The 13,480-nt window shown below is 40.8% G+C and overlaps 1 protein-coding gene across 1 annotated transcript in view; it reads right to left on the bottom strand.

The window, feature by feature from the left end:
- Positions 1–13,480, bottom strand: part of FGD5 (FYVE, RhoGEF and PH domain containing 5) — a 76,612-nt gene that overhangs the window by 11,206 nt on the left and 51,926 nt on the right. The window contains exons 11-15 of the mRNA XM_036391199.1: positions 12,554–12,625; positions 10,981–11,049; positions 5,403–5,486; positions 3,743–3,822; positions 153–252 (exon numbers count right to left, since the gene is read on the bottom strand). Of these exons, the coding sequence (XP_036247092.1) occupies positions 153–252; positions 3,743–3,822; positions 5,403–5,486; positions 10,981–11,049; positions 12,554–12,625 (405 nt within the window). The remainder of the gene's footprint in view (positions 1–152; positions 253–3,742; positions 3,823–5,402; positions 5,487–10,980; positions 11,050–12,553; positions 12,626–13,480) is intronic.

Raw genomic sequence — 13,480 nt, forward strand, 5'->3', positions numbered from 1 at the left:
GAGTTTCACTGTTCAAGCTCGGAATGCTTATTTAAATGAAAATAGAATGTATGGCTACTAGGAACTCCATATTGCACAACCCTCCTCCTTTCGTGTCTCTGTCTTTCTCTCCCTTCCCTTTTCAAGCATTGAAAGATTTGGCCTCCTTTTACCTCCACGCTACTGTGGAAAGTCGAAGTCTTGTGAGCTTTGCAGTCATCTGGGATGTGTTTGGTGATGCAGCTGTACCAGTCATCCCTTTCTGAGCAAGAGCTGGGGAATGAAATACAGCAGAGCAGTCAATGCCATGTACAGCAGGGACTGAAACAAACTGATCAGAGGAGAAAAGTTTCACTTCATGAATGTTTGCTTTTCCCCACTACTGCACTGAACTTGTAATTTTCTGACCAGGAACAAAATTGACTGTTGGACATATTCAGAGTGATGATTAGTGTAGCTCCATGCTTAGGACTGTGACTGAGAAGGAACCAAATACCCAGAAATTTTTTCAAAGTAGTCTCTGGCTTTGCTATAAGCTGCTCAATCCTGGATCACACAGGACAATATGAAGGGGCTCTTTTTGTCCTGTCTTTTTGTCCTTGTCTGCCCTATCTTTTAGGCACTCTAGTGCATAGAGTGTTGGCATATAGGGGTTGCTCAAAACAAGCGTGTTTATGCTCATCTCTACAGTGGGCTGCTTAGGTGAATTGCATATTGGGAAATGCAGAAGTGTACTGCCCACGGTAGAGGTGTGAATGATTCATTTTCCTTTAGCTTCTTCACAGACAGCCTCCAGTCTCCTGGAACAGAAGAAGCCAGGATAGCAATTATTGAAGGAACCTGGGTGTTCCCTGGGGCTGCAGTTACCCGTGGAGGCCAGTAATTCTCCAGACTGGCCCCTAGATGCCCCCTGTGGACAAGGCAAACCAGCGAGCACTTCGCATTTGCCTGCTAGTCCAGCTATCCCCAAAAACCAGCAGGGTGAGTTCCTGTTATTTCACAGATGCATTTGCTGTGTTACAGCTGTGAGGCATCCTGCCTGTTTCAGCTGGTTTTTTCTGCTGTGATTTCAAACTGTGCACTTCCTGTTCATCTGAAACTCTGAAGCTCTAGCGGTTTCTAGCCTGTCACTGGAGAGAATGCAACTCAGTGTGGTCTCCCCTTTCCAGATCATACCAGCCACTCACATTAAAGCTACCCACTAGACTTTGTTGTAAAAACTAGCAGTGGCATCATTGCCAGCTGCTGTTCAGCTGTGATTTCCTCACACTGTCCTCATGAAGACCACCAAACAAGACATCTGAGAACAATTTGTGTTTTGTGGTCTTAAAAAAAAAAAAAAGGAGCACAAAAAGAGAGGAAATGCCAGATTTTCTTGACGATCTTTGATTTGGCATCCCTCTGCACTATAAGCATAAGCCCTTGTCTGACGAACATCAGCCTGTGCAAAATTCAACAAGCCTGGAGCAGAAACTCTGAGCTAGTGTGTGTACTACAAATGGGGTAGCTTCCTCTGGAAGCCAAGGAGCTAAGTTACAGGAGATCACCTCTGTCAAGAGTCACACTACTAATCATAGAATTCCAGAATGGTTTGGGTTGGAAGAGACCTTAAAGATCATCTCATGCCATGGGCAGGGACACCTTTCCCTAGACCAGGTTGCTCAGAGCTCTATTTAGCCTAGTCACTCCTTATTACTACCAAAGTTACCACCTGTCAAATTACACTTTCTAAGAAATCTGAAGATGTCTGTATCTTCCAGACAAATCATGTTCACTGCCTAGAAAACACTAAAAGAAGTCCTGATTTTCCTGATTTAAACATTTGTCTTGCTAATTCTTTAATGGAAATTCTCTTCACTTGAGAATTAAGATATGATTAAAAAACCCAAAAGAAACACAAAGGAAATCATGGCCCATATAGTGTTGGAAATTAAAGCCACTTTAGGAAAGACAGGTAAGAAGGACAACATACTAGCAAAAGTCTGATATCTAATTGGCCCCTTAAGCCTCTTTTCCACTCAATTAAAAATATCTAGGAAGTAATTACAGGTTTTTAGTGACTAAATGTGGGAATAACACCCATATGCTGATAAGTAAAATCGATTATGTCAATTTGCATAGGCTTGTTCTTAATTAGATATTTGACTGGTTGCATGAATGCTCAGCAGAGTTTTTGCTGAACCTCTGACACTCAGAAGCTCAGCCCTTAATCCACCACTGCCACATTTGGTCCTTGTAGGATTTTTGGGATGCATCTTCTGTGCTGAGCTATGAGTTATCCATGTCAGCTCATATATTCATCATTAAACAAACAGAAAGAGGGGGTCAAGTTGCCACTGCATTTCACTAGACAGCAGGGGACATCCACAGAACAAAGAAATTGGACCAGGATGGGATTTTGTCAAAGCGCTACCACTATCACTTTAAATTAGCCTTGCAGGAGGTAATATTGACTGTGTTATCCTAATATTTTCTCTGGTATTTTATATAAGCCCCACAGAATCATACCTGTGTCCAAGATTAATATTTTTGAAATGTAAATAAAGATATAAGAGCATATGAGCCTTCTCCATAAATATGTTGTGCTCAAATCTGTTAGTAGCTCCCTGCTAAACCAATAACATGGCTCTTCAGGTGAATGAGCCATTTTCAGCAGGAAATGCTAAGACTTTACAGTACTATCTGCTCATACAGCCACGCTGACTTCTGAGTTTTGGTCATCCTTGGTCTACAGCCTTTAGTCCTTGGGATTCATGTTGTATTTACTCAGTTCACTCACCTTGTCTCATACCAATATAAAGGCTCTGAGGTTTTCACTTTGGTTGTTAACCACTGGCCTATAGTGCAGCTTGTAGCCCCTCAGTGTGAGCAGTAAAATATAGAGATACTCAAGCCTTCTGTACTTTTCTTCACGTCTTTGGTGCTTCTTTTGGTTAGTGTAACAGGCCAAGGATGTTGTGCAATGGAGTTAGGAGAGCGTGCTGGCTACTGGCTCACTGGTATCTCATTAGCTCTGCCAGCCAGTACAAAAAGGAGGAGGAATAACTGTTCTGGGGTGACTTATGGCAGACTGGTCACAGAATGAGCAGCACAAGGAGACAGAAGGGGCTCTATCCCAGCCTCTATCTGTCTGTTATCAGAAGGATAACCTTAGTCTCAGGTGCTGGTTCTATCTACAAACAAACACAGCTCACAGTTGCCTCACATACTTTATTTATCCTAATTAAGCATGGACTTGATATGAGTACAAAAGGCAAAGAAGCATCCTAATAATGCAAGCAGTGTATCCCAAGCTGCTCACTAGGGATGACAACTTCAGTTGGTCTGGGGAAAGGGGACATGCAACAGAATTTCCCCTCTACAATACAGAAGGACTGTACACATCTTGCTTTTATAATTGGCAGGTAATTCATTAGTATATTCTGAGGACTGTGAAGAGTGTGGAGGTCTATGGAAATCTCAGATATGGTTATAAAAGGAAATGGACCAAAAGGCTTTAACTGGTAGCTGAGCACTCCCCACAGATGGTAAGTGCTCTGGGAAGGAAGAGAGCTCCAAATGCTGATTCTGAGTAAGAAAGTGTCATCCCTGTCTTTTTCTGGCACTGTGTAAATTAGGAAGTTGGCTGTGTTTCTAGGCATTCTGTTGCACGCTGTAGTTGCAGACTGATGGTGGGAAAGTCAGTACTTAAAAGCACTGAAGGCCTTGTTATTTGGAAGAATTAATTTTAATACCCTCTGCCATGGACATTTGGGAACAGTACCTTGCTGACAGGGTCAGGCAATGCTCATCATATTCAATCTTCAGGATGTTTTGGGCTTTCTCTATCACTGGGCGACTGACCTAGAAGCAAACGCCATGAACGTGAATGTGGACATGAGTTAAACTGTCTATAATCCATACACCACACAAGTCTCAATGCATATGACCTCTTATATCCCTACCATCTGTTTCATATTTCAATGCAAAAAGATGGGCATTAGGGTTTTTTCTATTGCTGTTGTAATGAGGTATGATCTCTATTTCAACATGATGGTGTGCTGAAGGAAAAAAAAACAAACATATTCCAGCCTATAAGGATGAAGTATCTATGAGGGCTCAGTTTTAATATGACAAACATAGGAAATTTTTAGTCTGCCAAGTGTCAGAGCATTTTGGTCTATGCTTTAATGAATAGAAATCACTTTTTTTCTGATGTGTGGGCATTATATAATTATACAGTGAAGCACTTCAGCGAATGCCTGCCTGCAGCAAGGCTCTGTAACAGCAAAAAAAAAAAAAACAAAAAAAAACCACACAAAAAAAACCAACCCAACCAAAAAAAAAAAAAACCAACTTAAAAGCTACAGCTCAGCTAAAATTTTTTCCCTACCATGGAGTATATTAGTGACCTGCTAATAGCAACAGCCAGTGAGGAGAAACATAGGTTCATAGTTTCATACATTTTTATTAACAAGCACCATTATGCTAGTCACTCAGTATTTCAAATGTACCTCAGTAAGAACTTGCTCCACAACTCCTTTTCACTAAACAGTAGAATATTTTGGCAATTCCTAGGAATTTCTGGGATCCTTAAGTTAGTTTTAAACTCTCAGGTCCCTGGGGTGATCAACCCCTGCCACGTTTTCACAACACCTTAAACTTCCTATGTCATTCCACTGAAATTAATGATTAGTGATTCTCATCTTGTGTGTTTTCTAGATCATCAGACTTTTGACTTGTCACTTCAAATCCTCTTTCACATAAATACAACTTGGAATATTAGTTATAGAACAGTTATGAAGGTCCAATAGACCTCTTTGGCCCGATATTTCCTGTTGCATAAATTCTGGTGCCAATGAATACTTAGGAAAAGAGTGTGAGGACAGCTTAATTGTGTTTGCAATTTATAAATTTATTGAAGAAAAAGCTGGTTTCGTATCACTACATGAAATTGTTCCAAATACACCTTTTCCCCATAAAATTGGCTAATTGCTTTTTGAACCATTAATGCTTTTGATGAAAACAGTTAAAAGGCACATGAAAACCAGCCATGTGTCAATTTTGAGTAGCAAGAGTTTAAAACCAGGCAGACTAAGCTCTAGTGAATATATTGAAAAGAACAAAAATGCATTGGCTGGAGACAAAATGAGATAATAAGTCTTTTCTGTTTCCTGCTTCATGTTTGGAGGGTAACTGATTTTGGCTTGTATTATTTATGCAGTCTGAATAAGGCTGTCATATTAAGTCACAGACTTAGAGATAATATTTTTATTTTTGTTTTCTACTGTTTTTCCTTCTGTCTCCTGTAAGAGACAAGGGAATGCCCTGATAACAGGTCTGTCCCCTCTTTCCCCTTGCTCAATATGAAACATAAACCAGCAAAGCACCAGCAGTTCCCTATAAAACTTTAATTCAAGCTTTTAATAGAGATGAAGCATTACCTTCATGCCTGACACAGCCCAAGTGTTTTTCAGTCGGTATTTGCCATCCTTCTGGGGATATGTGTACAGCAGAACATCATTCATCTATATGAAAAGAAAGACAAAATCAATAATTTGCAATATGGCTTGCAGGCTTGCCTGCTTGCCCATTCTCCTGGGGGGTATACCTGGAACAAGCTGTAACTTGATGAACTGCTGGAACTGTTACCTGACCCTAAGCCTTTCCTAATATCCAGCCTAGCCCTCTCCTGACAGCTTCATGCTGTTGCCTTGGACCCTGTCACAGAGAGCAGAGACTGGTGCTGCTCCTCTACTGCCCCTCCTGAGGGAGCTGCAGACCACGATCATGTCTGACCTCAGTCTCCTCCGAGCTGAACAATTCAAGTGGCCTCAGCCACTCCTTGTATGGCTTCTCCTTCAGATCCTTACCCATCTCTGTGTTTCTCCTTTGGATGCTCTCTAACAGTTTTAGCTCCTTATGCTGTGATGCCCAAAACTGCTCACAGTGCTCCAGGTGAGGCTGCCCCAGTGCAGAGCAGAGCAGGACAATCCCCTCCCTTGCCCAGCTGGTGATGCTTACCCTGATGCGCCCCTGGACATGGCTGGCCCTCTTGGCTGCCAGGGCACTGCTGACTCATATTCAGTTTTTGCTGACCCGGACCCACAGGTCCCTCTTCACAGTGCTGCTCTCCAGCACCTCATTGACTAGTCTACACTAAAGGTTTTCCCCTCCCCAACACTAATCCTTTTTAAACTTCATATGATTGGTGATTGCTCATCTTCCTAATTCGTCAAGGTTTCTCTGCAAGGCCTCTCTGCCCCCGAGGAAGTTGACAGCTCCTCCCAGTTTAGCATGATCGGCAAACTTACTTCTTATCCCTTAGAGTCCTGCATCCCTGTTGTTCATGAAGATATTAAAGAGCGCTGGCTCTAAAATGGGCCCTGCAGTACCTGGGCACTAAACCCAAGGAAGTGAACTCCTGAGAGAGATTTTCAGGATCCTGACATAGTCTGCTATGAGGCTTCTTAAATAGCAAACTCAATTTTTTAAATGGATTTAAAAAGTTATATATCTCTTTAAAAACCTGCTTATTTTTTTATTACTCTTGATAAAGGATGACACTATGGTGCACATCATTAGCATGACTACCTTGATTAATATCCCAAGATTTTACTAAACGTTACTTTGCTTTTAATTGCCCATTTTCCCCCTCCTTTTTTTCTTCCCTATTTAGCAGTAAGCTGTGATTTGGAGGTCTCACTAGCTACAATTTGACACAGTGAAATCATGACAAATATTTCAAAGCTTGTGAAGCAAAGGCACACATATTCATGAAGAAAGAAAGGGTTTGCACTCACTGCTGTTTCCTTTGCAAAGACATTAGTGATGGCCATTTGAATGGTATGGACAGAATTAGTATTAATACCAGTGGTTTCATGCATCTTCCTGCTTCAACTGTTCACTGTTCCCTCAAGCAGTGAGGACTAGCTGATGATAAAAGTTGATCTTGCAGCCTCTCCGAAATCTGTGCTAGAGGAGATGGACTGCTAGAACCCTGTGGGAAGTTTCCACAAGTCCTTGGGCTTCAGACACAATTCTTGTTTGCCAGAATACTTTTAATAATTGGGATTCCCAGACTGCTTGGAGTTTGATATTGGACCACATACCCTTTTTCTGCACAGAGAAAGAAGGATATGTCTCATCCTTTGTTCCCTTTTTTCCAGTCGCTGCTTTCCTTTCCCCCCACCTTCTTTTTATAATTCTCTCTGTTGTGACAGTACCTAGTAACATGAGAGTCAATGCAAGTTTTCTAACCTACAGTGTTCAAGTTGATTGATCCAAACAAATTTAAGCCCTGCTAAACTGCTGGCATCCATATGTAATATACTCTCTTTCTAAAATCTTCTACTGTGTGTTTGGTTTTTCTGAATGTTTTAAAGGCTAGCTAATTATGAACCCTGCCTTCTTCTATTCAAGTCTGAGTTAAACATGCCCTGAGTGTCAGTGGACCAGTCTGAATGTGTGCTGGAGCTGTGCTTTTCAAGCTGTGACTCCAAAAATCTCCTATACTTCAACCCTGCCAGATACAGCATCAAACAGTCTCCCATTTGATAGCAGCTTCCTGCAATCCATTTTCAAAACAAGTGGTCTTTGTAGAGAAATTCTTAGAAGGGTGAGATAAGAGACAGGCTCTGAGTTGCAAAGTCTTGTGGTGAGGGGCAGTTAGGGGACCTGCCAGTTTCAGCAGCCCATACTGTGCTGCACAGAGGCCACAACATCCTTGTAAACAGAGACTGGACTCAGGAAACAGACACACAGCAAAACTCACAAAACATCCTGCCAGGAAACACCAGATTCAACAATACCATCAGCCTGCACAAAACAGCCAGCTCAAGTAACATTTTGATACACACAACATACACCTGCAGAAACATTTGAAATTTGTCTTTACACTGTCATGCATATATGTGCTGTGCAGAGACATACAGTGCTCCTCAGGGGTAGGTAAATATTCAGAGCACACCACTAAAGCACACTTTGAAGCACAGGCCAAGTAGAATCCTAGCACACACCCAAGTTTTACAGCCTATTCTAGCTACAACTTCAGTTTGATGGGCTCATCTCCTGGGATGTGTAGGGATTAAGTTCTCAGGGTTATCCTTCGGTGTGTACTCTTGCTCTGAAATTCTCTCCAGTTCCTGGTCTTGATTTAGCTTTAGTCAGAGCAACTTCGCTACTAAGAACTTCAGATATGCTATTCATGTAACAATCTCCTTGGGATAGTGAAGGTAAATACACTTATTCCATCAAAGCCAAGCTACATCTATTACATGTTATCTTCTGGTGATCTTTTTGAGTCACTGCTGACATGTGAAGCATTAAAAAGAAGTTCTGAAAGGTATTTTTGTTAACAGACAAACCTGAGTTTTGCAAGTGGCTTCAAAGGATTACAATATAGTCCTTAGAAGATAAAGGCCTTAAATAAATGTCAGTTTTAGGAGAAAATGTTTAGGAAATGATTCTAATCTTGGGGTTTTGTCATGGGTTTTTCTTCCACAGAAATCACTGAACCTGAAGGTAGATATTTGCCAATAAGTTTCAAGTAGTTTCAATGATCCAGTCACCCTCTCCCTGCCCCTACTGGAGATACAACACAGGAAGCCTGAAGTAATTGCAACTTCAGTGTGTTAGATCAGGAAATAAGCCAGGTTTATGTCTCTTGGTTCTTGAAAGTGACCATTATGACTAGCTCCACCCCATTCTTTGCATGACAGCACATTTGGTCACAATTTGCCTTGCTGACTGAAAGGAAGAAAAAAACCCACTGTTTCTGGACAGTGAGAGCATCTATTAACAAGACATTGGCTACTGTAATGTCTCCAGATGTCAAGAGACACTTCTCTCTCTGCAGTTAACATCTGAACTTTCCCCAGGAAATAGTTCCTAAACTAGAGAGTGCCAGAAAGTAATTTCTGTGCTTGTTCTGTTCCAGTAATTTTGGCCTCTTATGACCTTCAAGCTGATACAACCATTTTGGATAACTTGAAATTTTTATAAGTTTATCCCATGTTTAAATTACTTTCCTCTTAGTGCTTATTATCAACTTGATTTTTGATCTTCCTTTAAAATTCTCTGTAACGGTTACAACAGCTAAGTTTGTAGCACTTCCGTTTTTGCTATAGTAATGGGTTATGATGACAGCAACAAACACATTGGAAGACTAAAGGGTAGTGACGTCTTGGAATTTTGTCCCAGCTTTAGCCACAATTCCAAAGTAATTTTGAAGACTAGCAAAGGCAAGTGCTTCATAAGAGAGATCAGTAAGAATGTAATTATCATCTCTTATTAAGTGGTTATCAGTAGACTTCAGAGTTACTGCTGCTGAGAACATTGTTTCTTAACGCCAGCTCCTGGAGTTTCTAGCATAGCCTTTTTCCTGTGACTGCAACGAAGTCATGATTCTACGTGGGCTTTAGGTAACCATAGGTGTAGGCTGGGCTTTGACTATGAAGGCTAGGAGGAGGGCCAGGTTTGTGGCTAGGCCGGATCGCGAAGAGTTTAGTATAGGGTGTGAAAGTTTGAGTATTGGGAAGTATATATTTGATATTTATTGCACTTGTTACAGTCCATTGATGCTGACTCTGTAAAACAGAACTGCAGCTATCTCACATTTGAAGATTTGCGTGAAATCCATCATTTTCAGTAAATGAAAGTCTGAATTTTCACAGAAACCACTGAAACTATCAAAAAAGCGCAGCACCGGCACTTCATCCCATCCCATCTGATCTTTGATTATGATGGCAATATGTGATTGAGGTGGGAAAGAAGCCTGTGCATACACTCATGCACAAATAGGAGTTACAAGTAAGAAGGAGAAATATAAAGGATTAATGCAAAATATATGGCTTCTGTAATAAGCCATCTCTCTGCCTTACAGTGATCCCATGGTGAAAAGCTGTCAGCATTTAAAGGCGACAGCAAATACGTATGCCAGGCAAATAATTAATTTATTTTAAAATCAATTCTGCAAGCAATATTGTAATGTTAATAGCAGCAGTAACTCTCACTTCTTTGTGGCTTTTTTCTGGGAGGGAGCTCTGAAGAATTTTTCAAACATTAACAGGTAAGCAGCTAACAAAGTCCTAAGACACAGGCAAGTATCATAATCCCCTTAATATTGAAAAGTGCATAGAAATATGTGTGGTTACAAAATATGCTACCTGAAAAGTAGAGCTCAGGAGCCTGGAGTCTCAGATATTCTCTAACTGCTCAATGGAGTGTGTGATGCAAAATAGAAAGCATAAGTGATCATAGCATATCTCCAAAACAGTGGGATTTCATCTGTTTTTAATTTGATTTGATTATGATGGCAATATGTGATTGAGGAGGGAAAGAAGCTTGTGCATACACTCATGCACAAATAGGAGTTACAAGTACTTGCAGGAGGGTTGTGGATCCTTGTAAAGAGTATTCCAGCCAAGTGATGAAAGGTTCATTTTTCCTAATTATCCTAGAAGAATGTTGCAAAGTGTCGCTGAAAACTGTTGTTCCAATCCACACTAAATTGGAGGTGTGCGTTTAGAGGAACTACACTGAGGCAATGCACACAATTATCAGGACAGCAGGAGCTAAAAGCAAGTTCTTCAGTTTCAAAGATCCCTCCCAAGTGTGACCAAAGGAAATTTTCAGCTACTTCAGCAGTAGGGTATTCTCTCTTGCTCCTGATAAAGTCTTCAAAGGTCTTAGGACTTTCAAGTGTGCAGCTTAATTCCTGAAGGTTTTCAGGAGTTCTCATCTTCCTCATCCCCTTGAAAATTCGCACTTCTTTGTAGAATTACATCCTGGTGAAGGCTGTATGTAACTGTTGCACAACCGGAGGGTTGCACAGCACGTATTTCTGTATGTGGGGCCAATGGGACGTGTGAAAGGACTACAGCCCTGTTAGCAACAGGAACTAACTCACTACATCACTGTTGATAGTTAAATGACTTGCAGCCTAAAATCTCCCAGGCTTCAGGGTTGCATAAATGCGTTGAAAGATATGAGAGAAACAGTAAAAATTTTTAAAAATCTTACCAAGAACAAATGTCGAGGATGCCTGTTTTTGCCAGAGACTTTCATCAGCGTTCCCTCTTTAACAAAGATCTGAAGAGAAAACAGCAGATTGTAATCCTGAGATTTCATTCTGAATCTTTCTGAGAAAAAAAAAGAGTATTTATCCTTGGGAAGGAGCTACTCCAATGCCATTCATCAGCACAAGAAGAGATAGAGAGCCTCAACCCTTGTTTCTAGCCTTACTCTCTATGATCTGGCTTAGTCTTTGCCTGGGTTAGCTCTGCTACCCTTCATGGCTTGCATTTGTGTCAGTACAAAATGGGTTGGAATCCCACTTGTCCTCAGCCCACTCTTTCTGCACTGTGGACTGTGCTCAGAGGTGATTGTCACAGGTTGAAAATTAACATGTAATGAGCTTTAGAAAAGAATTCTTGTCTTTAAAAGTCCTCTGAAATAGGCAGACCAATTAGAAAACCTGAAACCTTAGGTTTTAGTATGCTACACCATCTTAACTATACCTCCATATAAAATTCGTATAAATTTGCAAGCACAATACTTTTTCAGTCCATCTCATTACTTAGTATGTAGGTAGGACTGTGTATGTAAAAGCAGCTAAACCAGCACACTAGAACTTCATTGCAGCAATGTTTGAAAAAGTCTGCCATAACTAACTGAACTACATCAGTGGATTAACAGTCATCTGCCCTTTTCAGATGGAGAACAGAATATAGCGTACTTCTCCACTCTAGAATAGTTTATAATCAAAGAGACAAATCCTGAAAAATCTGCATGCTGGGCTTTGCAGAATTTGTTAAAGCATTACCTGGTAAGGGTAAATGAGAATACGGATGTTAGAGAGAAAAATATTTGCAAAATTTGGCTGACGAGTATTCTTGTGCTATGAGTATGCATGCTTTGAAAATTGCTTCATGAATTTTTTTAAAGATATTGGTGGACTGAAGGGAAATTCAGAGTTGCAGAACTCAGGAAAGAAATCTTTTGAAGCATAGAAGCAGGTTGGAGCTGAGGGAACTGGACAGGTTTGAAAGTCAGAAGAAATTTGCATTTGATGTGGATAGCAAGACAGCTGTACAGTCTCTCATGTTTCTGTTGATGTGTTGCTTAAAAACAGCATCTTATATTAAAAGCACCATGAGGGAATGGTGAAAATATAAAATTGAAAACAAATTAATTGCCCTAATTTAAGGTTCTTAGCCAGCTATATAAAGAGGCTTTTCAGGCTGAAAGCAATTCCTGCTAGAGCTGCAGCCTTTTGACAGGAGTATATAAGGAGGAAAGCAGTAGCTCCATCAAAATACACTACACTTGTGTCTGAGGATGTCTGAGGACTGCTGAAGTGAAAAGCCAAAAGGCTGCTCTGTGTAAAAGCAGAGACAATACATATCTTTCACAGCATGACCCTCTTTTTGTGTGCTGCCAGAGTGATGTTTTTTACACAAACCAGTGCTCCAACTTGTATCACAATAGCTCAGTAAACAACATCTGTAGGCATCTCAAACATGGCCATCCACACAGAGATATTGCTGGCCAGAAAGAATACCCTTACCAGCATAGGTTTGCCAGCAGCACTCACCCTTCCTGGCTGGAGGAGGCCGCTCTGCCCTCTCACACTGTGCTCAATGTGTACTAGCTTCTGCAAGTTTTCCTGGGAGAGAAAAACAGCATTTAGAAGGCTGCATGGAGACTGTTTTTATACAAGCAGGCAAATTTCCCCTCACCCCTCCTCACCATTTTATTTCTTTAGAACTGGTATTACAGAATTAGATTTCACAGAGAGCTGAGACCAAAGATTTACACCCAGAAAGTCTTCTTCCTGCCTTATGGATTTTACAGAATCTCATCACCTGCATTCACATCTGCTGTTACCTGTGATTCCCCAGTGTACCTTCCAGAGGAACTGCTAACTTCATATGGTATTTATACATTGGCTTCTTTGCTGACTTTCTGGCTCTGTGAACTAATAAAATAGGGACAAAGTACAGTATCCGCTCCAAAGGCCTGTGCGTAAGAGCCATGACACCAATAATCCAAAGCATGCTTTGATACTTTCACACTGTTGCTAGGTTTATCTGAAGACTTACATTCTATGATAACAGATTAATGCCTTTGCAATAGGGGATGTAGAGGGTACACTAGTAAGCAGGCAATGAAGCTGCATTTCTGTTTGGATGCTCTGCAAAAACCAGGAAGTTTATGATTCAACTCTGATACTATTAACTATTTACCTAGCCTTAAGGCACAGTCAGTCAGTGGGCACTGGCACCAGGCATGAACTTATCTATGAAGATGGTAAATAAGATTAACCTAGATAAGTCTGTGCTCCCATAAAGAAAATCAGATGAATGTAAGAAGGAAGAAGGGATGTCTGTACCTTTGCAATATTGCTAGTCTTTTCAAATCTCCTTCCATTTAGCAGATGAGGCTGTTAAAATAGAGGCTTGTGCATAGGATTCAGCTGTAGCTTTTATCTGATCAGAACAGTAGAATAAGCTAACCAGGA

Source organism: Molothrus ater, chromosome 11, assembly GCF_012460135.2.
Source record: "Molothrus ater isolate BHLD 08-10-18 breed brown headed cowbird chromosome 11, BPBGC_Mater_1.1, whole genome shotgun sequence".
NCBI classification, from domain to species: domain Eukaryota; kingdom Metazoa; phylum Chordata; class Aves; order Passeriformes; family Icteridae; genus Molothrus; species Molothrus ater.